This window comes from Camelus ferus, chromosome 3, assembly GCF_009834535.1.
Source record: "Camelus ferus isolate YT-003-E chromosome 3, BCGSAC_Cfer_1.0, whole genome shotgun sequence".
Taxonomy (NCBI): domain Eukaryota; kingdom Metazoa; phylum Chordata; class Mammalia; order Artiodactyla; family Camelidae; genus Camelus; species Camelus ferus.
The window spans coordinates 51411629-51438819 of NC_045698.1; the positions used below are offsets into that span (position 1 = coordinate 51411629).

Genomic DNA, 27191 nt, shown 5'->3' on the forward strand with positions numbered 1-27191 from the left:
GGGCATTGAAGACCATGCTAAATATAAGGAAAGGTGGCAAACTCAAAATGGCCTATAGGAAGAAGTGGGAAGTGCAAACGGGTGGAGTGAGCTGGATAAAAGCAACAGAAAGTCATCAAACGGGGGTGAGGCCATGCTTTGCCTAAAAGCATTCAAGTTAAAAAATAATAATAATACTTTGCAGTCACAAAATAAAGTTTGCAGGCCACAGATTTCTGCTAGGCCATGGAGAAGTTTTTGGGCAAGACAGAAGCAGGATCAGAAAGATATATTAAGAAAAACCAAGCAGCAGTGCAGAAGTAGAGAAAACCAAAACGCTCAGGGGGATAAGTGAGACGCAATAAGGTTTGGATTAGAATCAGAGCAATATTCTTCAATGGGTGAACTGCTGGGAGAAAAGTTAATAGGGAATTAAACAATGAAGGTAAGACTGTCACCACCTGAACCGACTGATCAATTATAACATCACTAAAAGTTAGAGAATACAGGGTGTGAAAAATACTACAAATAAAAATTCCACAGAATTTATTAAATATGAGACAGAAGGAGAAAGGAGAATAGGAATTAATGATTACCCCATATTTCAAGCCTCGCAGCTAGAGCAATAATGATGGTAATGACAGAGATAGGAAAACCAAGAGATAGAACCAGTTTTCAAGGGGGAAACTAGAAACTGCACTATCACGGCGCAGCGATAAGAACATCAGACTGGAAAGGCATTCTGCCAGCTGTACCACTGCATACCCTTGAACAAACACAAGCTCCTGGAACCCATATCCTCTGTTTAAAAATGAGATTAAACAAGATGCTCTATATGACTCTTCCAGATCTGATACTCCAGATAAGTCTGGTTTAAATGTGTTTAAAATAGCACAGAATACTGAGGGGAAAATGTTTCCTATGGATTTTTTAATAACAAATTTCCTTAATAATATACATATATATGAGAAAAATATATAAAATAGCAATGCTTCATTTTAATTTGCATATAAATGGATCTTTAAATGCTTTTTGATTTTGTACACATTTCGTTTCAAATTATTGCCTATATCTAGATTTCTAATTCTACTCCTATTCTCACTTAAATTAAATGCACACCAAACATGCTTTTTTGTCCATCTAAAACTTCATGAAACTCCTTTTTTAAAGACAACTGAGGTGAAATACACATAACAAAATTTACCATCTTAACCATTTTTAAGCGGACAGTTCAGTGGCATTAAGTACATTCATATTGTTGTGCTACCATCACCACCAACCATCAATACAGTACCTTTTCATTTTGCAAAACAGAAACTCAATACCCATTAAGTAATAACTCCCATTCTCCCCATAGCCCTGGCAACCACCATTCTACTTTCTGTATCTATGAATGACTACTCTAGGTACCTAATATAAGGGAAATCATACAGCACTTGTTCTGTTGTGACTGGCTTATTTCACTTAGCATAATATCATCAAGGTTCATCCAAAATGTAGCATGTGTCAAAATTTCCTTCCTTTTTAAAGCTAAATAATGCCCCATTGTATGCATAAACTACATTTTGTTTATCCATTCATCCATTGGTGGCCACTTGGGTTGCTTCCATCTTTTGGCTCTTGCGATAATGCTGCTATGAACATGGGTACACAAACATCTCTTCAAGTCCCTGCATTCAATTCCTTTGGGTATGTATTCAGAAGAGGAATTGCTAGATCATTCAGTGATGCCAATTTTGAGGAATCACTGTACTGTTTTCCACAGCAGCTGTACCATTTTACATTTCAACAACAGTACACTAGGGTTTCAACTTCTCCATATTCTGGCCAACAGCTGTTACTTTCTGTTTTTTGTTTTTTTTTTAAATAGTAGCTATTCTGATGGGTGTGAGGTGGTATCTCACTGTGGTTTTGATTTGCATTTCCCTAATGACTTGTGCTCTCCATGGTTTTATCAAAATAACATATGAGCCAACAAAAAAGAGCTCTTATTGGCCAAAGATGGGATACTCTGAGTATCAAAAAATATACAAAAACAACTGATCTAAATACACTGAAATATAAACCTCAAGTTAATAATGATACTTAAAAAATCATAGTGAACACTACTGGAAATAACTAGGGCATACATTATTTATTCTGAAGACTGGCAATTAAAAGGCAATAAAAATTAAGGATTTATCTTACCTTTGCTGTACAAAATGTATTTTAGGATAACCAAGTAACTCTAGTTGATGAAGGAATTCTAGCTTATAAATGTGGAAGGAGTGACAGAATTAGGTTAGGAAATCACCATTTTGCAAGCACTAGTGAAGTAATTGCTTCAGGCAATATTCATAAGTGGACAAAACCATTAGATAAAGTAGTGATGGGGAACTGTACAACGGAGATCAAGCTGTCACCATTTGAACCCACCCATCAACCACTGCATCACTGAAAGTAAGCAAACTGTGTGCTTCCTGGTATGATTCAGTATGAAACATATAGCACCACCTATGAAATATTCATGCCCAAAAATGTTGAACCTAAATCTGATGAAGCCTCTACAGCTGCACTAATATGACAGCCACTAGCTACATGTAGCTATTTAAATTTAAAATAAAGAATTCTCAATTGCAAGTGCTGAAAAGCCACATGTAGCCATTAGAAAGTGTAGGTACAGAAAGGTCCCATCATTGCAGAAGTTCTATTGGATAGTGCTGCTCTGGAGCTAAATTCCATTCATAAGAAACATGGAGAGGGAGAGGGATAAAGGAACAAATGGCACCAGAAAGAAGCAAAAAGGCAAGACCAAAACACAGGGCATTCTATAGAACAGTAAGTGGATGGCAGAGGGAAAAGGGAGGGAGGAGGAACTACGTTAGATTTTAAAAGACTTAAGATATGAAATGTCCAGAAAAGGAAAATTTATACAAAAAGAAAGCAGATCAGTGGTTTCCTGAGGCTGGAAGTGGAAGCAGAAATTGACTGCAAATGGGCTAGCAGAAATTTTGGCCAGTGTGGAAATGCTCCAAACCTGGCTTGTGATGACAGTTGCCCAACTCTATAAATTTACTAAATATTTACTGAATTTTTTTTTTAAAAGTAGTAAGAGACAACTATAATGTATGGACCTTTTTTGTAACTGATTCTAACAAACTAACTCTAAAATGACATTTTTGAGCTAGCCAAAGAAACGTAATTATAAACCAGATGATATAAAAAGCTGCTTAAAATTTTTTTGTAAATGGCTTATTGTTTGTATTTTCAGAGATGCATAAACATGTGCAGTGCTTTAGATAGGCTTTAATATACTGAAACAGAGAAACAAGATAGAAAAAATGTATTAAGCAAATGGAATAAAAATCTTAACTATTAAATCTGGGTGATGGATATATGGGAGTTCATTGCACTTTCTCTACATTTGTATGAATTTGACATTTTTTAGAATTTAGAAACATTAATGGCTACAAAAATACCCTTTCACAGTCAATGCTATATAAACCAAGTCAATGATGGGTTTGTGATTCCTCAATGTTGTCAGCAACTATGATACTAAGTCATCATTTTAAGTAAGTTTCAGTTTTTAAAATTAAGTCCCCATAGTAAAAACTAATTGATTACCTTTAAGTCACCATTTGAAACTTCAAAAAATGTTTAAACACACTGTTTTTCAGGGGGTCGATGGAGAAAGTGTATATATACTTTTTTTTTTTTCCTACTAGCTCAACTGAATCATTCTGCCCAGGTCATGAAATAAATCCATCAGCCTTCTCAGTGATTACCCTGTGATAAATATGCCTGGCACCAGTGCAATGTATTCAAGCCTTTTCAACAGCTTTTCCTTTGTGCACATCTGTAGGCTTTTTATGCACATCTGCATACAGAATCACAACCATGATCTGCATTATAATTAATGTAACAGCACATCTGACCAGGTCCACAGGGTTTGATGCATAACCATTTTTGAGATCTGCAGGGAACTGAAGATACCCTGGGGAGAAAGTACAGCTAATTTCTTATCAGGCATTGGACAAACTGTAAGTGGTAAGACAGTTGTTTTCCTGAAACAGCCATGACATAGCTGGAGGAGAATCTCAGTGTGTGTATAACTGCTTCAAATCACAGTTGCTCTACTCCTGAACTCTGCACCACATCCCTCATATACCCACTCTAAAAGACTGAGGTATGATCTTGTGGTGGCTCACAGCGAAAGAGAATATGACAATGAATGTAACTATGTTCATGTATAACTGAAAAATTGTGCTCTACACTGGAATTTGACACAATATTGTAAAATGACTATAACTCAATTTAAAAAAATGTTTAAAAAAAAAAAAGACTGAGGTATGGCCCCAAATTTACATACAGACCCAATTTAAAACCATGTATGAAAGGATTCTTTGGTTATTAATGACAGCAAATCACCGGTGTGAATCTGAGTAGAGATATACAACAAGCACAGAAATATTAGACCTGACCTGCACATCCTTCTCATTCTATATCTCTGATCGTTAAGATCTTCTTCCTTATGTCCCCCTTACACCTATTTTTAAAAATTTTACTTTGAAATCTAGATAGAAATTGCATACCTAGGTAAGTACTTACTTAAGTGCATTTCTTCAAAGACCTTCAGGATACTCACTGTCCATTTACACTGCTCAGTTCCATAGCTACAGCACAGAGTGACGTCCCACGGATCTCAGTAAAAAGCAGAGCAACCTGATTCTATATCTCCCTGGTCTAGGATTTCATGAGTCAGCACTATCCAATAAAGCTTTCTGTAGTGATACCCAACATGGTAGCCACTAGTCATCTGCGGTTTTTGAGCACTTAAGATGTGGTCACTGTAAATGAGGAACTGAACTTTTAATTTCACTTAACTTAAATAGCCACATGTAAATAGTAGTTAACATACTGGACGGTGTAGCTATAAGTGAAAGACTTTTTCTGTTGTTGTGTTTTCACTCAAGACATGATACACAAGAGTCTTTTAAAATAACTCTCTCTCTCATCTGCGCACACACACATACACAAACATACATATTCATACATCAAATCTTAATAGTGCTTAACTGGGTGATGAGGCTATGAAATCAGGCATTCAAATATATTTTGGATTAATAAATATGTTTATACTTGAATATTACCTATTGTAAGGATTGTTATCATCAGAAAAGACTATACAATTAGAAAATGACTATAATATTATAGTCATTAAACCTGTAAATAGGGAGATATACCCCAATATCGAAAATATACAGAAGCAGAATACAAAATATTATTTTTTTGGTCACAAATATTAAAAAACTAAATAGGCACACATATAAGGAATGAAGAGGACCACAAACCAATGAAACTAATCAGATGCAGGAAGAGATTATAAGTGGATTTCACTCATGTTGAGTTGCATTAATGTCTGTATACAAATAAAGCTTTAGAAAAATAAAATAAGGTTGAAGAGCAATAAGATCCAAAGAACTGAGCATAGGAATAATCTCATAAAACTTGAATGCTGGGAGCAGACAACTATCCTAAATCAGCAGCAAAGAAGGATGAGGAGACTGAAGAGAACTCAAGTTACGTGCTGTTGGGGGAAGGGATAACTAGAATTGAGAAATCCAGGATTGAGAGAAAGAGAGGGAAGGAAAGAGCTTGTAAATGAGAGTAAGAGAGCTAATGCAGGTTAATGTTAGTATTCAATCAGTTGAAGACTTAAGACTGTTCCAAGGCTGTTAGCTGAGAGGCCAGAAAGGCTCAATTGCTTTCTAAATGTGGCCCACTTCTGAGATTAGCATCAATTACACTTAATTCACCTGGATAGTTTCAGCAACTAAAACAGTGGTTCTCAAACTTCAAAACGAGATTCCTAAATGCCATCCCTCGAGACTGAGAAATACTGATTAAAAACAAACAAACAAAAAAAAAAAACCTGCTTTAAATGTCTGGGATAAGGGGGAAGGGTATAGCTCAGTGGTAGAGTGTTTGCTTGGCATGCACGAGGTCCTGGGTTCAATCCCCAGTACCTCCATTAAAAATAAATAAACGAATAAACCTAATTACCACCCCCTCCAAAAAATAAATAAACAAAAAAATTATTTGAGGGGGAGGGTATAGCTCAGTGGCAGACTGCATGCCTAGCATGCACGAGGTCCCGGGTTCAAGCCCCAGGACCTCCACTACATAAATAGATGAATAAACCTAATTACCCTCCCCCACAAAAAGTTAATTCAAAAAGTAATAAATAAATGTCTGGGATAGGAAAAAAAATAGGGATGCCCTGATGCTCTTTATGGATAAAATTTGTCTTCTATTTAATAAAGATGACTAAACAAGTTTTTTGATAACTTGGGAAACCCTAGAACCTCTGACCTTTTCATAGATTTTAGGAAAGGAAGGGGAATAGAAACATTGTTTTTAAACATGTGAAGACCTGTCAAGTAATAACGGACACAGACTTGTTGTGTGGGGCATCAAGGATAATCTAGAGGAGGGATGTTTTCAACAGGAGATTGTTTTAGAAAAAATGGGACCCATTAAAGATGGTGAGCTTCCTATCTCTTAGAGATGTTTAAGCTGATGCTAAAAGACTGCCTGGTCTATAATCTGTGTGAATAATTTAATCAGCAATGATAAGATTAGATGACCAAAGACCAGCCTTCTCCCTACCTTGATACAGCCTACCTAACACGAAGTCAAAGTTCATTTGAAAGCATTTTATTGGGCATACAATTGCTTCAGTGATTCATGATAATTAGATAAGCAGCTCACATCAACATGGTTTTTTACTTTTATGCTGCAAATCATTTGACTCCTCTCTCACTTTTCTGGTACCTAGAATCAAAGTCAATGTGGTATTTTCTCCTCATTACCACCTCAGTATTATTTACTCAACAAATATATTTTGCCTCTTAATAAGTATCAGGAATCATGCATTCAGGTCAATAAACTAATCATCAATACACACAGGTTAAGAGGCAAACATCTTGGATCCAATTCTCCCCAAACTCAGGTTTCACTATCTCAACCTACCCCCATGCTCCAGGTCAGACTTTCCAATATTACACCCAGTGATGCCTCCACCTTCCTTCCTTTCCCCACCCCAATCACCTGAGGGATACATGGGCAACATGTCCAGCTGGTGCTCTTCCCCAGCCCTGACCCCAACTCCAAGCATCCTTGAGGCAGCAGAAATTTGAGGCCAGGAGGATAAGGGCTGCCTGTCTAGAGGAAACAAGTGGATTCCTACAGGGAAGGAAGAAAAAAAACTCAGAGCAAAATATCACACAGTGAAAAATGGACTCTGGGGATTTCAAAGCAGAGAAATAAAGATAAGGAAGAAAAAAGAGGTGAGGTTTTTTTTCAGGGACAGGTGAGGGAAGAGGACTTCTTTAAAGTCAGAAGATAGATAAATGGCTGAAGTGGCTCTGGAGCCCAGAGTTTCACTTATGAAAAGCCAACAATGCAGGTGTCTCTGTGTGTTTAGAAGCTTTTAGGCTATCTCTAAGGGAATCTATAAAATCTTGGTTACTCTAAAAAAGCTGATGTTTGAAGATGGGACACTGAGGGAGGGAGGAAATTACAGCTGGTACTTTTATTGTTGTTCTTCTCTATTGAGAAATATGTCTAACAAATAAAAGAGTATATATACACCATTTGAAAAATAATAATTTTTTTTAAGAACCACCCGTGTTTCCACCACCCAAATGAAGCCTATTTTTCTTTACTCCTTTTTCTCCAACTCCTGGAGCATCCCTAAACAACTAAAGTAGATTTATCTGGGGGTCAGTCTCAGGTGTGGTATAACTTCCTTAAATTGCAGAATGCTCCTGGGCAAACGATCTCCAAGATCTCCAACATCACTCTTACTTGTATCCTAACACTGAAGTTTTTAGATGGATTAAGATAAAGACATTATTTCCACAATAAAATTAAGGGTTTTAAATGAATGAGTTAGCATATTGCTTTAAATCTAGTCCATTAAAATGTAACTGTTACCAGCTAATTTCTTATTTTGAATGGGGGAAAGGATTTGAAAGAGAAGGTCCTGACTCTAAAAATATCAGTGGAGAAAAGAAAGCTGAAGGCTCCCAAAAAACTTCACATACTTCACCAGTTTTCTCTGGACCTGAATTATTTGCCTTCATCCATACACAAAAAAGAGGTCATGAGCAGAGATACCTCCTGGCCTATACACATTTGCTCACCTGAAGAGCCACTAGGCTGCCCATTCTTTTCATTCTCCCATGTGGTTATAACCACCAGGCATTGCCTTGGCAACTGAATAAATATGCTGACACTGTCCCACACTAGCTTCTAAGTAACTGTCCAGTTGCATTGCTAACTTTACACAAGAAACTAGCACTAACTGAATCCAATCAAGCCAACCAAAATACAGAGTGCTTCCTATAGGAGAATATGTCTCAGTTGTCTTTTTTCTAATTTCTCCTTTAAAGTTAAATCCATGGGCTAACCATACTTTATTGGATGATATACAAACCCTATGGCACTAATGATTTAAGAACAGGGATGAGGAAGGATTCCTTTCCACAGTCGTATCTGTCTATGGAAAATTAAATTACCGAATGTTCCAATCTTCCTTTCCTACTCTGGAAAATAATTTCACTGCAGCCCAACCCCTTCCCAGGGTCCTCTTACTAGAGAGTAAGGATGTTGTCAGTGCAGTAATTCTTCAGCAAGACCACTGATGTTCTGTGCTTACCTTTTCACTCCCTTTAACACAATGCTGACTTGACTCAGTATCAGATCCCCTCCTGCCAGATAAGAGGACAATATCTTCAAAAGGAACAGATTAGACAAAGACCAGCCCAGGTCTCTGAATAACAGGTATTTTTAATTGACTTGCCCCACACTAGTCAGCCATGTAGGATTATAACATTATGTTTATGTTAGCACTGGGAAAGACCTTCAGTAATTTTATGAGGAAATAGAACCTCATAGCTGCTAAGTGACTGAATCAAGAGCATACAGGTAGATAATGGCTGAGCAAGGATTACAACTATGTTTTCCAAACCACGCTGCATTTCCTCATGGTCCCCAACTATAGCTAAAACTAAAAAACAAAAACAAAACCCAAAAAACAACAATTAAAAAAAAAAAAAAAACCTATCTCCCTGAGAATGAGCAACCCCTACCAGAATCTGAAGGTCCTGCTTTGGAGTTCTTCAGCCTAAGGAGAAAATTCTCATCATAACTCTTCAAACCTAAAATGTCTCATGGCATGTAATCAGTTCTCAGAGAAGCCACCAAGTTTAAAATGAAAATGAAGCTCTTAAGTCTTCCAACAGGGAAATTTACAATGGCTAGTTTCCTGGCAAGCATGTGCTCCTCCCTCTGTTGTGGGAAACAATCCAGTCACTGGAGTTTCTAAGAGTGGCATATTAATTCTTGCAAGATACCTGAGTATCATTTACTAAATTAGCTTTTCAAAGACACTACGTGGTACCCCAGTTCTTTGGAAAAGGTAATTAGCCTCCCATGGGTGACTAGTTTACTCCAAGTGAGCACTGAGCGCAACACAGGATGAGCATGGTCTCTTTTGGTGGGAATGAAAATACTATTTTGCTTGTTGTCAGAAATGATTTGTTTATTTTCCACCTTAATGTAAGCTCTTTAATATATGATATTTTAAAAGTGGTAACCACTCCCTGAGATCTAACAGATATGTAGCAACAGCAATAAGCTGAGAGCTTTAACACCAACACATCTGACTTAAATTCAACTTGATAAACACCTATTGAGCATAAACACCTACGTGCTGAAGTCTATGCTAGATATTAGGGAATTACATTGCTACAATTTACCCAATTGGGGAGTACCAGTGATACTATAATAACACTCTATCAGATTATGAATGGCTATTAATATGAGTATGGCAGATGGTCCACCATGGCTTGTCCTGGTCATTAGAGACCTGAATCTGATCAATGGCTTCAAATTTAAGAGGACAGTGGAGAATTTAGTAATAACACAGATAAAAAGACCAAGCATAGTTTACTGATCTAAAAATAAGACCTACAAGGAAAGGTCAAAGGAATTCCACTAAAGTGGAAAAAAAAAAATCCTAAAGGGTGACACTGCTATCCTGTAAGGCCCATGCCTTCAGGAAGCCTTGCTCAGGAATTCTATCCCCAATGAACTCCTGCTTCTTTGAATTTCCACTGTATTTATGGTATGTGTCAGAGTGGTGAGCATTTGATTGAACCATTAAAAACTACCTTGTACAGTTTCCTTTTGAAAATATATTCATCTTGTCTTCTTAGTTACATGGTATTTCCTCAAAAGCTTGAATATCATCAATTTCTCTGGTACCTCCCACCTCCATGCCTTGCCAATAAGCACACAGACATAGTTGAAAACTTAAAAGTATGAAAAACATGTTAAATAAGGGAACTAAAGATGTTTACCAGAGAGAAAATAAGACTGTAGCAGAGACATTTTCTACTCACTGAATATCTGTGTGCTACACTACATTTGCCAGCCCTCTTGCAATTAGGGGAAGCCATGTAACTAGTTCTTGCTTAATGGACCTTGAGCAGAAGTTTCTGGGCCAAAGCATTAGAACAAATTCATAACTTCCAATTCTTTCTTTCCCCTAAAATGATGGAAACCCCATATTGAAGTGGTCAAGCCACAAAATTAAAAGCTGGATCACTGAGTCACACATAAAGGAAAGGTGTCCAAGAGAATCACTTCACTCACAGTGGAATTTGTGTGAGCAAGAAACAAATCTTGGTGGTGTTAAGCCAGAGATAAGAGGTTTATCTAGTATCACAGCATAGCTTGGTGTTATACTGACTGATATAAATATTAATAAAAGACTAAAAAGAAATCATTTCAGTACTAAAATGTGCTATAGAAAGTCCCCAAAAAGGCAAGATTATAGAAGGAAGAGCATGAGGCAGCTAAGCTCAATAAAAGGAAGTTCTTCCTGGCAGTTGGGCCAAAAACAGAGACCTGTTTTGTGTTCAACCAGAATCTGTAAGTCCACTTGGCAAGAAATGAAAAAGTGACAACTGTGGTCAGGGAATTTGAACAAGGTGACTTCAAAGATCCCTTCAAATGCTAATATGTTATAATTCTATGATTGACAGTGCGTTTCTAACATATGGAGGACAGAAAAATGAGAAATTGCTTATTCTGAGTTGATCAAAAGATCCCTCTATAAAATCATGAAGGGACAGACAAGAAACGTATCTACAGCACCAAGAGATTCACGGATCCCCTCCCTTGTGGACAGTCAAACCATCCCCTCTCCATGTACAATTCCACTCACCTCCAAGTAGCCCCAGAGCTAGTTCCCAAGTTTTCTTGCCACCTCAGCCCAGAGCTTGTGTCATAAGGAGACAACTCCACTAATAAAGATTCCTCACACAATAAAGAAACTTCTCAGTGGCACACTAGAACTATCTTGAATTAACCTCTAGAGAGAGGATAAAGTCAGGAGGAAATAAGTGTTTCCAGACTCTTGAAACCAAGTTTAACTTTAATGCAGTTACCATAACCCATCAAACAGCACCTGTCTTGTTGAAATTATAAGAGTGGATTGTTAAACTTCTAAGTAAGGGAAGTTATTTGTTTCCCTTAAGAATAAGAACAGTATCTACATGTTACATACACAATGGTGTTGCTGAAAGATCTGAAGACCTAACTTGAAGAATGATGTCTCCCACTCAGTTGGTATGTAACATTGGGCAAGTTACTTAACCTGAGTCTCAATTTCTTCATTTGTAAAAGAGAGATTATAGTATCTACTATATAAAGAAGCCATGATGATTTAAATGAGATAATATGCTCTATAAACTGAAAAATGGGGTTCAAATATAAGGTACTAGAGGAAAAGTAATAAATACCCTCAGAAAATGTTATTTCTGAAGCCAGTGTTGGAGTACCTAATAAGCAGATTAAGCATGTGATAATAAAGCAAGGGCATCAGAAAGAGAGACCAATTTCATTTCACTGAACTCATTCAGAATTCTGCAATTAGAAAATCTAGAAAGAACTTAATTTCAGTATACCTATGTCCTGTGTTTTACAATTTAGTATTTTTATTTTTAATTTCATAAGGATTACACATAATCTTTTCAGTATTAAGGGCTTCTAGAGTTCATAATCTGACCTTGTGTGGGTTCACCTGAAATAGATTCAGTAAGGACTATAAGCAAAAGCATGTAAAGCCCTGTTATATTTCAATGAAAGATACAAAGAACATACACTATATATGTCATGTGGATTAATTATATATTTCCTGGTATTTGTAAATTACTTCAGAACTAAGAGGAACTGTGGCAGCATGAGCAACTGCAACAAGTGTATCTCAAATCCAAGGTGGTCTAAAGATGGAGACTTGGACATATGGAATATTTGATCATGTGGATGTAAGATGCAGCCTAACTGCACAAATAACTAATTATGCCTGCCTAAAGACTGATAATGACATCGTCAAAACCAAAAGAGGATCCTCCATGTAGTTCATGCCTGAAATTCCTCAAAAGCATTTTCTAATAAGTCTTATAAACCCATGCATTGCTTTGATAGAGCATGCATGAGGAAACACGAAAAGCATTGTTCTGTTTCTCTCTGTAATGACCACACGCTAAATAGGCCATGGTTCCTGGACTAAACGCTCTGCACTGATGAGAGTTAGCAGAGAGTCAGGCAGGGGGTGCCCCCCTTTGTTGCTGCTTTCATTTTTAAAATGAATCATAATTTCTGCATTGGATACGAAGATGGGTTTACAGCTATTAGCCATCATATTAATAATTTAGAAAATACATGCCCAATCACTTGTGTTCTTTCAATTCCCTATGAACACAGCTGCAGCCCATGTTAGAAGCGAGAGTGAATGGATATTTTTCAGATGAGATATTTGGGTTGAATTATTAGGGTAGCCTGTACTACAAAATTACTAATAAACATTGCTTCTGGCTCAATTTAGCCTGAACTCAGTGAACCTAGCCTATGGTGACAAATCAAAAACTCCGAAATGCCCGATGAATGAATCTAACTAATCAAGGAACCCTGTAGGAAAGAGATGCCAGGATTAATGAGCCAGTAGTTTCACCATGCCATGCTGTTATTTCTTCACATAAGTGCCCTCAGATGAGATTACCTTTATGTCATGAAAAGGAGAAAAGGAAGGTTACATTCTTTCAACTGACAGGTTAACTACTGCCATTACTAGAAGACACATCTTTGTGGCCTAAGTTTTTTCTTTATCCTAAAAATTAATATGTAAATTCCACAACACAAATTAAAAACATTTTCATTTTCAGGGTAAGCAGTCATTGACATCAATCATAAATTGCTCCAAAGTTACAACTTGCTCTACACTTTCCATTTACATCTACCTTGATTTACCCAAATTGCTCTGCATCCCATTTTCTATTCAATACCCTAACATCATCTTTAGTAGGCTGAATTCCTATATCCTATTTCTTCATCATTAACAAAAGGTAAACTAAGTGCAACACCATTACTATGCCATCACTTGTATGCCATGTATGATATTTAGTACCAATACTGAGGAGAAAATAAAGATACAAGGATGAATTTGAGTATTCAAATAAATCAATCATATAGTTACATCATAATAGACTTTGACTTTTTCTAGCTAGCATGTGGTGACAGTATTGAATGCCAAACAGACTACTCAGCAAAAAGTACAATTCATTAGAGGCAGGACATCTAACATGTTGTACTTATCTACCTTGTACTCTGATATTATTCATCATTATTGCCTTTATTCCCTTACCAAATGTAATTATTTTTATAACTTTAACAGTTTTGAGGCAGAATTGCTGCTGCTAAGGAGTAAAAAATAATATGAAGAATTATCCTGCTGTTAGTTTTTTTTTCTCCCTCAAAAATGCAGAAATCTTTCAGGTTTGTGATTGAGATTTTCATTCTCTGCTTTTTATCTTTGCTAAACTGTCAACCTTAACAATTTTGGCCAGGTTGCCTTCCCTTATGTTAATGGCAAATACGACATTAAAATGTTTAGAATTCTTAATACAGACATCTATTGCCATAGAAACAAATATTATTCCAGAGTCAGGTTAAGTGAAAAACTCTGTACACTTTCATTATAATATTGATAAATAACCACTATATTATGAAATATAAGTATCTCTGAAAGCATCTATCACTTCAGTTGATTTGTAACTTCTCATCAGCGTTCTGAGTTGGCCCATTTTTTTTTTTGAAATGAAAGATCCCATTTCCCTTGCCTTTCAGAAATACAATTTTTAAAGATTCCATTTAGCATCCTTTATTGCATTCCTACATCATAAAGTTATGCTTTATAGCAGCATAAAAAAGCTGTAAAATTAGCATCCTTGTAAACAACCTTCCATGCTGCTCACTGGTGAAGCGATCTGTGATTTGTACTGATCTCTTAAATGTGACGAGATTACAGTATCCACAATTTCAAGTTTAAACAACAACAACAAAAAAAACCACTCCTCTAAGCCAAGGGAGATTATGATGAAACGTAAAAATAAGGAAAAGTATTTTTCATCTACAGATACTTCACAAATTCGGTTATTATGCTGCTAGATTACATTCTTTGTGCATTCTAAAATATGGAAATGTTCGATTTTTATATGAAATTCCAAATGAGCATGTTTTTATCATCTTTAATATTTTAACATTATATTAAATACCCTTTAGAAAATGGAGAATTGAAATATTCTGTGAACCCACCCACCAATTTTACCTCTGATTAAAATTCCTAAGGTAACATGAACAAATGATTTTTCTTTATCATAGAAAATCATGCCTTTTCGTCCTCACCTTCCAGGAAATTCCATTTGTTCCCTTAGTTGAGTAACAATTACAACAGTTTATTAAATTCACATGTAGCCCTGTGGTCTGAAATTGTATTCTAGGAAAGGGTGTTTTTAGGGTTTCTACTCTGTGGCAACCAAATGAGAAATCTTCCCATGGGAAAGGGTGCACTCTCAATGCCTATAATGACCATTAAATTTCAAACCACAAGATTGATTTTGGTTAGTCTTCCAAAGGAAGCCTGTGATATCAACTCGCCTCCAAGTTTAAAACACACCCGCAACCTTCCACCTCATTCTACCGAAGAAACAGCAATTTTCACTACTAGATAGTTTGGGGGAGTCCCCTGAGCACATGGCTAAATCTGAGGTTAGCTCGAACCAAGGATGGACCCTGAGAAAACCAGGGCAGTCTCGCACGGGAAAGCCTGAGAGGCACCGACCCGCAGCCAGGTGGCCCTGGGCACTCTTCTCCCCCACCGGGAAGGCCCAGGTATCTGAAGCCTAGCCCACCTCCGCGCACACAAAGGGCTGAGGGCCGCTTTCCGTCGGCCATGAGGCCTAGACGCTAGGGGAGGAGCCCCAGACCTTGGGAGAGGAGCCCCGAGCTTTTCTCGTCCACCGCGTACCTGGGGCCGGACGGGCTTCTGGGCGACGCCGGAGGGCAGAGCTCCCGGTCCTCACGCTTTCTTCGCAGCGGTCCTTCCTCCTGCCCAAAGCCTCCCCAGCAAACGCACGCAGCCCGGCGAGGGTTGCCATCCCCTCCTCTGTCGGAGGGAAACCGCTCACCTGAAAAGCTTTTATCCACTCTCGGGCTCTGCGTTTAACGCCGGCAGCTGCGCCCGGCAGCGGGCCAAAGCCTCGCGAGGCCTCGAGCTCGCGTGAGGAGATCACCGCTCGGCCTTCTCACTTCCGGCCTGCAGGCCGTAGACTCCAGGCCGGGCCTGCCCAGCCGGATGCTGGGTGTGAGCGCGCTGCCTAGGTTGCTGTGCAACCCGGGAACTGAACCTAAGCCTACTGAAGGGCGGACGCGTCCCAAACGCAAAGATCCCGCCAATTGAGCGCGAATTGAGAACCTCATAGACGGACTCTCTTCCTCTCTCCCCCGCGAGACCCTTCCGCCATTCAAAGTCACACCAAAACCCATCGTTCTCTCCATATCACATACAGAAAATGATTTTATTTTATCCATTTACATTTAACGATATAAACTTGTCCGGAAAAGTCAAATAATATGCTTTATATTAGCTCAAACATTTATTAAGAAAACCAAATTCCATAAATAAGCACAGACAATAAGTTAAAACAGATCACAAATTGACCAGTATATAACAAGAATGCTTTATCTACACAAAACATCCTATTTCACATGTTTGTTCATTCTTCGAAAGCGCTTCTGTTCTCTGGGTTTGGATTTGACCAGCACATGCAGAAAGAGCTGATTGTGTTTCTCTGTACAAAGTTGCAGGGTTGTAGATGTCCGAGTGCAACCATCGGCGGCCGGCAGGGGCCAGGGCGGTGGCCGAGGGGCACGAGGGACGACAGGACGATCACAAAACAACCAAGGGCACAGAGCAGCGAGGAGAGAGAAACGGAAAAAGGAAGCAAACAAACCCCAGTCCTGAAGGATCCAGAAAAGAGATGTGGCTTTTGCTTTTACAAAAGGAAATTTTTCTTATATGTTTATTTTATTCTTCCTTACGAAGACTTAACAAAATGGGTAAGATCGCCTCTTCATCACATGACTGCTTTAGTCTACTCCAGCCACCCAGTCCACTGGTATGTTCCTCCTGAGAAGCCTTCCCTTCAATACCCTCACACAGCTGTGCTTAAGAAAACAAAAGTAAGATCAAATAAAAGAGTTCTTTTGCAAGCTAATAGAGGGCTGCATGGATGTGACTGGGTAGACAGGGCAAGGAACAGATGGTGGGAAAGGAAAAGAAAGAAAGGATTTCGGAGCAAGAATACAAGGATAAATCAAACTGTAATCATTTGGGCCCTCAGATGAGGTGATTGATAGCAGATGCTTGTCCTCCTTTAAGACAAAAATCCCTAACATTGTGCTGTCCCTTGAACACGTCCGTGTGTGACCTAGGTGCACTGTGTATGTGTGTGTGTGCTCGTGTGTCTGTAGTGTCTGAGAGTGCGAGTGTGTGTGTTTCTGCCCACAAACCAGTCCATTGGTGTCTGATTTCAGATCCTGAGTCTACTCCCTGGTAAGTAAAATGGCGGGAAGGATGCTTTTTGCAGGGCGCGGGAGGAGGGGCGTGAGGTGCGGGGGCGGGATGGTGGGGGAAGAAAGGACCGGAGGGGAGGCGGTGGGCGAGGGGGTCATAGGCGTCTTGTTGAAAGTGTGGATGGGAAGGCCGCCAGTCAGAAGGCCGTGAGGAGGGCGCGAGCACAAGGAGTGCGAGCGAGGAGGCCAGGGGTGGCGGGAAAGGGTGGGGTTAGACGCTGGAGTTGGGGCGGTGGGAGGGGCTGGGTGAGACTGGGAGAGTCGGTTTGGGGAGGGTAGGGGAGAGCGAAATCAGGCAGAGGGGAGGCCTCGCGGGCTGGGGCTTGGGGTGAGCCCGAGAGAGTGGTGGAGAGAGGAAAAGGACCTAACAAGACGTAGCGGAGGCCGGGCGGAAACGAGGCTGAGCGCTGGGGCGGGCGCCGGGGCGGGCGGGACGGGGCGGGGCGCTCGGGCTGGGGCCGGGTCCCGGGCAGGGAGCGGGGGCCCGGACACGCGCCGCGTGGGCCTCGGGGCGGACCTGGGGGCGGCGCCGGGGGCGGAGCGGGCCAGGCGCGGCTGCATTAAGTGAAGCTCATGGAGACTGTGTGCTCTAGCGCCTTGCGGCGGAGGGAGGCGATGCTCGTGCCCCGCCACACGTCGCTGCTGTCCGGGGAGCTGCAGAGCTGGGGCGAGCCGGAGACGTTGCTGGGGCCGGGGAGGGAGGCGGGCACCATGCCGGGGAAGGCGGGCTGGTAGAGGTGCGACTGCAGCCCCGCGCCGTTGGAGCCCGCCAGGCTGTTGGACAGGCCCATGGAGTTGGGCGGCGGCCCGGCCGCCAGGCTGCACTGGGACAGTGACTGTGCCATGGCTTGCTGCCTGCCCAGAGCCGGCGGCAGCGGCAGCTGCGACACGCCCGGCATGGCGGCCGCCGCCCAGCGGGTGTCGTTGGCGTGGAAAGAGCAGAGGCTGTCGCCCATGGCGGCGGCGGCGGCGGCGGCGGCCGACGGGAACTGAGGCAGGCCTGGCGTGGGCAGCAGCGTGCCCGGCGCGCGGAACACATTGGTTGTCTTCTTGCGCTTCTTCCACTTAGCACGCCGGTTCTGGAACCAGACCTGGAGCGGGCGGGACGGGAGACACACAGGGCACTGTTAGCCTGTGGGGCGGCCAGGAGAGGCAGGGACTTGAGCCTGGAAAAACCCGCGTCAGATCCACGCACTCAGCTCCAGGCTGAACAAGTGCTATCGGCCCGGCACGCCTCCACACCCAGCCACGAGTCAACTGGGGCCCCTTGCATCCACCGAGCACCAACTCCCGGGGTCCTGAGTGGTCGTGCCACGGAGCGCTTACACACACTGCAAACACTGTGCGCAGTGTTCAGCACGCCCCTGCACCCTGGCACATTCTGTGCGCTGCTTAGATGCACAGGTCTGCAGGCAGGCATGTGTCAAGACTGGACACACAGGTGTACAAATGAAGATAAACATGTGTACCCATGTGGCTTAATAGCGTGCCTTATAACACTGATGGGGTATAGAATTTTCAGAAACGCTGGAAATTTGGAAATTGATGAAGGGCCATGGATGACATGGCCAGTTTCAAAATCGAAAGACAAAGGAAAACCCCTAACGCCACGGATGACAGAGCGGAGAGGTTAATATAGTGATCCGTGTGGGAAAACGAGTGCCACTGAGCTACAGTGTTGTTTGGGTCGCCACTGTGACTTCTGATTCGTAGCGATTGGTACTACGGCCGAAAGTCTCCGTGCCTCATTCTCAGAACCCTCTAAGGGCACCTTTATCTGGGCTGTGTAGGTGTGCTTGAACCTGCTGCCAGAGCCCTGAGCCTCAGGGCCTTCAAATCTATTATTTTCAGGAACTTACTGAGGATCCCAAATAACAAGGCCTCCAATTCCCTCAATCCCCTCTCCCCCGACCCCAAGTCCTGTTTCACCTATAAACTAAAAGCAAATTTTCTGACCACTACAAACTAAAGGAGGTCAAGTTTAAAGCTCACACTAGTTATAAATCAAATTCAATTTTGCTTAGACAAACCCAGATGCCTTTCTAAAGGAGATGTGGTGATAAAATATACTCAAAATGAAAATAAGCCTCTTACTAGTTCTTTCTTAACAGTGACCCTAGAATTTCAGACCTTACCAGACAAATTTGCCTATGAATGTCAAATTCTCTACCACAGGGGAAGGAAGGGTTCTTCCTGAAAGATATCAAGTAAGCTGCCTGACCAAGATAACCTCCCCCCTCCCCATATTTGAATTTGATCTTTTAATTTAAAAAAATGCCAGCATGGCCACTTGGCAAGTTTGCAGTTTAAGCAGTTTAACATCTAGTCAGTTGGAGGTGTTTTATATGTGTGTTTGTGTGTGTGTGTGTGTGTGTGTGTGTGTGTGTGTGTACCTCTTGAGAAGCCTTCCCTTCAATATTCTCACACAGTTATGCTTAAGAAAACAAAAGTAAGATGAAATAAAAGCATTCTTTTGCAAGCTAATAGAGGGCTGCATGGATGTGACTGGGTAGACAGGGCTAGGAACAGATGGTGGGATGCAGCCCAGAGACTGAGTTTCCTCGTAGAATTTGGCCTATACTGTTTGACCACCCTATTCATGGCCAAAAGGTCACACATTAATCCAAGCTATTTAGTATTTATTCTGCAAGCTTAAGTATCATGAGTATGAGGGTACCTGATCCCCTTCCCCATAAGCCAGCTTTGCACACCAGTGTGTTCACACCCATGCAAATGCAGAGACATTCTGTTTACCAATGTGAACGACATTGCAGTCTAGAATTTTCGCCCGCCTTTGGGCCGCCCTGACCTTTCTACCTTCCCCGTCCCATCGCCCACCACTTTAGCTTTCTCTGGTTTCTACCGTGTTTCCCACGTTTCTGCTTACTCCAGTGTCCGGATTGGGTAAAGATGCTGGGTCCTTTTCCTGCTAAAGCCCCTTGAGCTTGTGGCGCGGCGAATTAATGAAGCAGCAGGACCCGAGATGGTGGCTGGGATCAATGAGGCCTGCCGCGGATTGAGCTGTTAGCGACCTTCCTCGGAGAGTCACCCGCAGGAGCCCACAAAAGCACCTCGAGAACTGCTGCCACAGGTCGCTTTGGCTTCCCCATGCAAAGTGGGACTGCGAGAAGTAGACCGGATGGAGCCCTAAACAGGGACGGTGTCTCTGTCTGTGAGGTTCCCACACCTCACACTCCGCACCCACGTATCTTTTGAAACGTATCTATAAAGACCGATTCCTAGTCCCCTGCAAGTGTCAGTGATTCCCCAAATGTTTGGATGTTTGGGGCAGGCACGGGTTGGTGGGTTAGGGAGGGAGAATGGCAGATGTGGGTGGAATAGTGGGGAAAGAAGCAGAAAAAAGAAAGGGAGGAGAAATTGCCTCAAAGAATTTCAGTAGAAAATACGACTGCCAGAAAGGTTTCTGAATCTCAGGCACGAGCAGAAAAGAACAGCTGTTGAAGAACTAAATATTATAGAAATAATCGAAAAATCGTGCTCAATTATGTTTGAGGGTTAGTAGTCAAATGATGGCTACAAAATTTTTTATGTTTCATGGCTTACTGGGGTTGGGGAAAAAAATCTGCATGGTGTCTGAGAACCTCCGTTCCAAGCTATGATGCATATGTTTTTAAAATGTGAATGTTTCCACTTGAAAACTAGAGCATGACGGATTAAAATGCAGGCAAAACCTAAGGGAGATTTTGAGAATGCACAGATGACAACTCCAGGAAATATATTAACCACAGCCACGGCCAACTTTGTACTCAGTTTGAAATGCAGCTCTTCTCAGAAAATGCTTAATACAACAGTGAGAATCTAATGGAGGTTGGAATTTAAAAATCCACTTTCATGATATCTGCTGTTACCGTAATATAGACATACTGTAAATGTATTTTAAAATATATAGCCCGTTTAATTCCCCACCTATAAATGGCTCAGAAATAGAGAAAGAGAGGGAGAAAGAGAGAATATTACCTTTTTCCCCCTCAAAGCAAACGCTTTATGAAGATCTCATTGGAATCCAGCAAATGATTAATGTGAAGATTTGGGAGGAAATCTGGGGAGCTGTATTAAAGCCTAGATCTCAGGTTCATTTCGATCAGCCAGCCGTGAACTCTGGGCCGAATTCATTACACTTTAATAGTGCTGGGAGAGGAAGAAAATGCAATTTCTCATTCCATTAGAAAACTAGAAAATACTCTCAGCTTGTCCCCCTATTAAGATGTGGCAGGTGACAGGGCCATTCTGGGGGACACGGTCAATGGAATTACAGCACATTATTTTTGTTCGTATAAAATATTGAAAGGCAAGCCTGACTGTGCAGAAGTTATTTCACTGATTTGGTTTTTATGTAAATAAAATATTGAAAGTTAATTAATCCGTGCTAGAGACTAATGATTATGCTTATTATATTGCATTTGATCGCGTAATTTGCATGATTCTCGCATTGCTGCTTAATAAGCCATTCCAGGTTATAAATAATTCTGAAATTGGTTTCTAATAATGGCATGCTATAAAAGGAATGGTTTTATTACACTAGCCAGAAAAGAGGAGCGATATCAGACATGGAATTGGCCTCCATGTGAGTAGAGGTGCTTTAACAAATACTTAAAAGTATGATATATGCCAGGTATAGATAAAAATAAGTACGCTGGATCATTTAGTCTAGAATCAAAAAGTATCTTTTAAAACATACAGTTGCAATAAATTAAGTGTTTAGATCATTTTTAATCAGTGCAGTGGCCCACATACTGAAAAGAATGTGTGGCAATCTGTTAACTATAAAGAAAACAATGAAGTACTCATCATATAAGAACATAAACCAATTACTATTTAATTTGAATTTGGTCAAGGAGCAATGGTACAGTGAATTGTGAAGTAAATACATTTTCCATAAATTATTTTTGCATTACATTACATAATGTTAATCATTTTGAAATGTTAATTAAGAAGGTTATGTTGATCTGATTACTTTTTAAACTATGGAACATTATTTTTTTAAAATATTGAAATTGCCATTCTATTAAATTGTTCCTATCAGCAGCATCAAGCTATTATCTTTGGATGAACATTATGATAGAACAATTAAAGTACTTTGTCTCTTTCTTCTTGATTATTCTTTTGTGTACTTCTTGAAAATAACTGTTTCCATTACATAGTTTGTGTTTTATTTCATTTACAACTTTTTATATTAAAAGAATCACTGCCATTAACCTTTGGAAACCTAATAAAGTTTAATAGACCTCGTTTTCTTTTTTCATAAAGTCAGTTGTCCAATTATATTTTATTTGTGATTCTAAGTTCTATTTTAATTCAAACTAATTACTAGTATGTCTAGGTTAAGCAACAGCATTTTACTCTTTAAAATGAAAAATATTAGGTAGTATTTCTCTTGAGGGACAAAAAACAAATTTATGAAATTTGAACCTCCAGGATTTTAACAAGCCAGTATTATCATTAATGGTAATGGAAATATTGAAACTGTATATTTCTGTTAAGGTGTGAACTCAATTTCAGATTTTAAAAGAGATGCAAGGTTTAAAGTCTTTAAAGCATTAATAAAATATATCTTCACAATACAATTAACATGACTTTGATGCATAATTTCAACAGCCCATAGTTTGGGGCTTCCAGAGTTCACTAATGAAACCACCCAGACCTATATTGGGTAAAAATATTAGTCTACGTTATACTCTGTATATTACTTTATTAACTGAACCACTTTTAAGTCCCCAGTGATATTCATTTGCTAACGATTTAGAACAGAAAGATACCCTATTTTTCCAGGTTACACTCTCTTTAAAATGCAGAATGGAGACAGAAAAATTCAATACTGTGATTATGGACACCCTTGTCTCTTACTTGTTAGATCAAATGTAAAGTAACTGAGATATTTAATCTTTGATGTTTAAAATTTGTAAAATGGAGATGTCTCAAATTTGTAAAAGCAGCTAGAGCAGAGATCGACACCCAGGATAATGAACAGAAACTACCACGTCCAAGACAGGAAAGGAAGGTTTTCAGCACCCTGGATAGCTCAAGACTAAGCGCTCGTCTTGAAATTTCACCTCCAGCACCTACCCATAAAATATTTGATAAAATGTTTTCATTCTTTAAAAAAGCGGGAAAAAATCTGAGATTTACTGGGCTATACTTTTATTCCCCGATTTTCAGAAAAGTTACAGGTGTGATTTTCTAAGTTATATATAATTTGCAACTTGGAGGGTGGTTGGACGAGAACAAGGGGTCAGTAATGATTTCGTTTACTATCTGTCAATCTCTTCTGCCCCAAATGTCCTTTCTTCAAACCGGATATCTACAACAGAAAGCCCTCATTCCCCTCACCTCCCAAGTTTCCTTGGGAAAAACCAGGGCTCATAGGCTGTAGGGGATCGAGTCTCCATCTGCCCAAAGCGCATTGGTAGACCACCAAAGTTCAAACCCTTTGTAAACATCAGAGCGAGAGGTATTTTGCCAGAGAGCGGCGGGACGGTTGTTATGAAGAATAAAGCTACACCGTGAAACCCAGGTGTAGATCTTTTTTTTTTTTAAAAGACACCCATTTAGCCTTATTTACTCCCTTTTCATGTTTTCTGTATAAATGTTGCATCCTCCCATTTATCCAAACGCTTAAGACAAACTCATTAGGGGGGTAATGAAATACTTGTCAATAACGCCAGCTGGAGTGGATTGCACACTCGGTTTATCCTCCTGGTCGACGTGGAAGGTTGGCGACCCAGAGGTTCCCTTCTCAGGGAGAGGAAAGATATCTAGCAGTCGAACGATGCTGGCTTCTCTTTAGAAGAGTTTCTTGGGAATGTGGCTATACTGGCAGGAGATGTGGGCCCTGTCTGTCCATCGATGAGGCCAGTTTGCTGGCGGAGGAGCTAACTTGACCCAGGAACGCATAGGTTGAGAAAGTGCAGCCCAGGATCCCTTCAGCGGAAGGAAAGATCCCGCTTCCTTTGCCCAAATCCTCCCGCCCCATTTTTGTCTTCTACCCTGGTGCCCAAGCCCCACGTACCTGCACTCGGGATTCAGTCAGCCCGATACGCAGCGCCAGCTCCTCGCGCATGAAGATGTCGGGGTAGTGAGTCTTAGCGAAGCTCCGCTCTAACTCGTTGAGCTGCGCGGGTGTGAAGCGGGTTCGGTGGCGTTTCTGCTTCTGTTGGCCCTGCTGCTGGCCTGCTTGGCTGGGGTTCGGGCCACCTTGAGGCCCCGGCTGCTTGTCCGGGTCTTTTGCGCTCACCGCCAGCGAGGCCGGCGTAGAGCCCACGGTAGTGATGTCCTCCCCGGGCAGCAGAGTGGCTCCCTCGACTGGATCGGAGTTGGGCGCTAGGTCCCCTGGATGGCCCCCGGGGTCGGAGCCCCCCACTCCCAGCCTACACTTCACCGCCTCCCGGTGTCCCAGAAGCTCGGCGGCATCTTTCATACCTGAGGAGGCAAGGGGATGGCGGTCACTACTTTCCTGGCCATGCCAGGAGGGACTGTTCTCCCCGCGCGGTCCGATTTCAGCCCCATCCTCGGCTCCCTCGGCACCCACCGTCGCCCTGTGGAGCAAACTCTCGGGATGCTCAGCTAGGTTCCCCAGGATTTGGACAGCCAGGCTGGAATACTGTCTCCCGGCCTTTTCCCGTCTCTCAGCAGCGGTGTCGCGTAGTGAACAGCCCATGCTTTCGACTCCCCCACAAAGAAACACTCCCAGTCCCGGCAATGAAACATGCCTCGGAGACACTTTCATGAACCGTACCCCTGGCGCCCCAGGAACCCGAGAGCATACCCTTGGACCAGGAGGTGGGGGGAAGAAAAGAATAGAAAGAAAGAAAATGAAACGATTCCTTGCTTGTTGCCCCACCTGCTCTTAGGCAGCCTAACTCTACCTCCGGCCCTCAGCCGATTCCCTCTCATTTTCGGAAGATGGATAAGTCTCCAAGCCTTTCACCCCCCGAAATCAACCCAAATCAGCTCCGCCTCCCCCTCAAATCAGAGAAAGTGTTTGAGAAATGGAGTCACATCCATCACCAAAGATTCTCAGACCGGAAACCCAGAGCCCAGAAACAGAGACAGCATTAAGGAAACTCAAGTAAATGCTCTAGACATAACAGTGAATCAAACTTTAGAGAATTCAACTTTTCTTTCCAGAGAAATAAAAGTCACGTTCCTCTCAGCCATTGGCAATGCCGAGTCCTTTTGCAGGCCGGATGCCTGTGAGGATGAATTTGGCTTTTCTCCTTTCTCAATGAGCACATTTAGTAAATCCACTTCTATTGCAGCGGCTTTTCCTTCAAGCCAGATTTTTACAAATTCAACCATACTTAGACGAGGAGGAGAGAAGGAGGTAGTGGGGAGAGAGAAAGATAGGAAAAAAGAGAAAAGAAATCTCAAATCAACGCTAACAGAAGAGAAAAAGAGAAAGAAAAACACCTCCAAACAAATTATCACGGGGTAGATCGCGCCTTTCAAAAAAAAAAAAAAAAAAAAAAACAAAACTAATAAGGGGGAGGGGGAAGAGAAAAAATAAGAAAAACAAAAGTAACAACATTTCCCAACTCCTTTTTTGGATCTACATATTCCATAGATTTTTTTTAAAGACGATGTTAAATCAAATTAAACTTTAATGCAGCACAATTACTTTTAAAGAAATTAGTCCATTTAGGGCGCATTAAGATAAAATAAGGAACAAATTGACAATTTCCTGCCCGTGCTTCTCCTGGCTGCCCGGGAGAGAGACGCGCACTCACCTAGCCTGGCGTCCAGGAGGTCGGCGTGAGACAGCATCGCGCACCGCTCCAGGGCGAAAGCTGTTCCCCCCCAAATTTTAGCGGCTTTAAGTTATTTAAAATAGATATAAGCTATAAGCTACACGATATAGATATATATAGATCACCTAAATGAAAGAAAATTCGGTTTGTGGTTAAAAAGGGGGCTTCTTGCATTATAATGTCCTTTAGAGAGACGGGGAGGTGCTTAACAGTTGAATGAACCCGTGAGCAGCTCGGCGAGGGGACCAATCAGGAGGGCAGCCTGCAAATGTCAGCGCCCGGAGAGTCCCCCACTCCGCCCGCCCGCCCGCGCCCGCCCGAGGAGGCGGCGGCGGCAGCCCTGTCGGCTCCAGCCCCGAGCAGCTGCTAAAGCAGCAGCAGCCGCCTGGGCCTCGCCCTGGGCTTCTGGGCCCGGCCTCCGGTAGTTCTACTCTGCGATTTTCTCCAGGAACACCTTCCCTTCTCCTTGTCCTGCCCAGCTCGCTCCGAAATCGCAGCCCTGTCTCTTTGAGCTAGGATCTTCCTGAGGCTGAGGCAGAGGCAGGTCAGGGGACAGAGCAGGGCATGACCCCCTGGTGACCCGAGAGTCGCCACGCCTGCGCGCTCTGAGTAACACTGGCCTGCCGCTGGAGCAGGTTTGCCAATTCCGAGCACAACAAGGGCACAGCGTGCCCTCCAGACCTCGCCTAGATTTCGCTGCCGCCCAGGGGGCCTGCGCCTAGCGTCCAGACTCTCTGGCTGGGACTCTGGGCCTACCGAGTCCCAGCCCCGCGGCAGGCCTCCAGCGCAAAACAGGAGTCGACTCCCCCAGCGTTTCCAGGGCCCGAGGTCGGCTTCAGGGACCCGCGCGCTGTGCCTCTTCTTGCACTTGGGACCCTTCGCGCCCGGCTCCCGCTCCTCCGCCGGGCCCGCGCTTGCATCCTGGCCCACACCCCGCCCGTTTGGTCAAAGTTTCTAAGTTCAGCTCGGCTCCCAACTCCACTTCAGGCTGTAAATAAAGTTAAATGCTCTTTATTTTCCTCTCGAATATGTTAAACTACTTGAACAATTTAAAGTGCTTTGCACAAGTGAAGCGAACCATTTCTAATGCTCTGATTTTTCAGAGCCAGCCAACAACAAAGTTTAGATTAGTAATATATTTCTAACCAGAGTAATTTTCAAGATCATTAGGCATTTATGTAATTAGTGCCAAATCTATAAGCTTTTATTACGATTATTAGAGTAAAATCAGTATAAATTTGTACTAATTTACTACTGTTTAGACTTGGCTGTCAAGCCTAGAGGTTCTTATTGTAAATGATAACTGAGGAAATTAAGTGCAAAATTCTGTACCATTTCTGATCTGCTCCTAAACAATCCGTTTCAATTGTATTTGTAGCAGAACATAATGCCCTTTTAAAGTTATTTGACTTGTATTTTTATTTG

The 27191-nt window shown here is 41.7% G+C and overlaps 1 protein-coding gene across 1 annotated transcript; it reads right to left on the reverse strand.

Annotated features, from left to right (window-relative positions):
* Positions 1–16009: 16009 nt before the first annotated feature.
* On the reverse strand, positions 16010–26173 carry OTP (orthopedia homeobox). Its single transcript, XM_032467720.1, has 3 exons — positions 25746–26173; positions 24029–24438; positions 16010–18092 (listed from the first exon to the last, which is right to left on the reverse strand). Exons 1-3 carry the CDS (start codon positions 25780–25782, stop codon positions 17562–17564), a joined length of 978 nt encoding a protein of 325 aa, XP_032323611.1. The 5' UTR covers positions 25783–26173; the 3' UTR covers positions 16010–17561.
* Positions 26174–27191: the final 1018 nt, after the last annotated feature.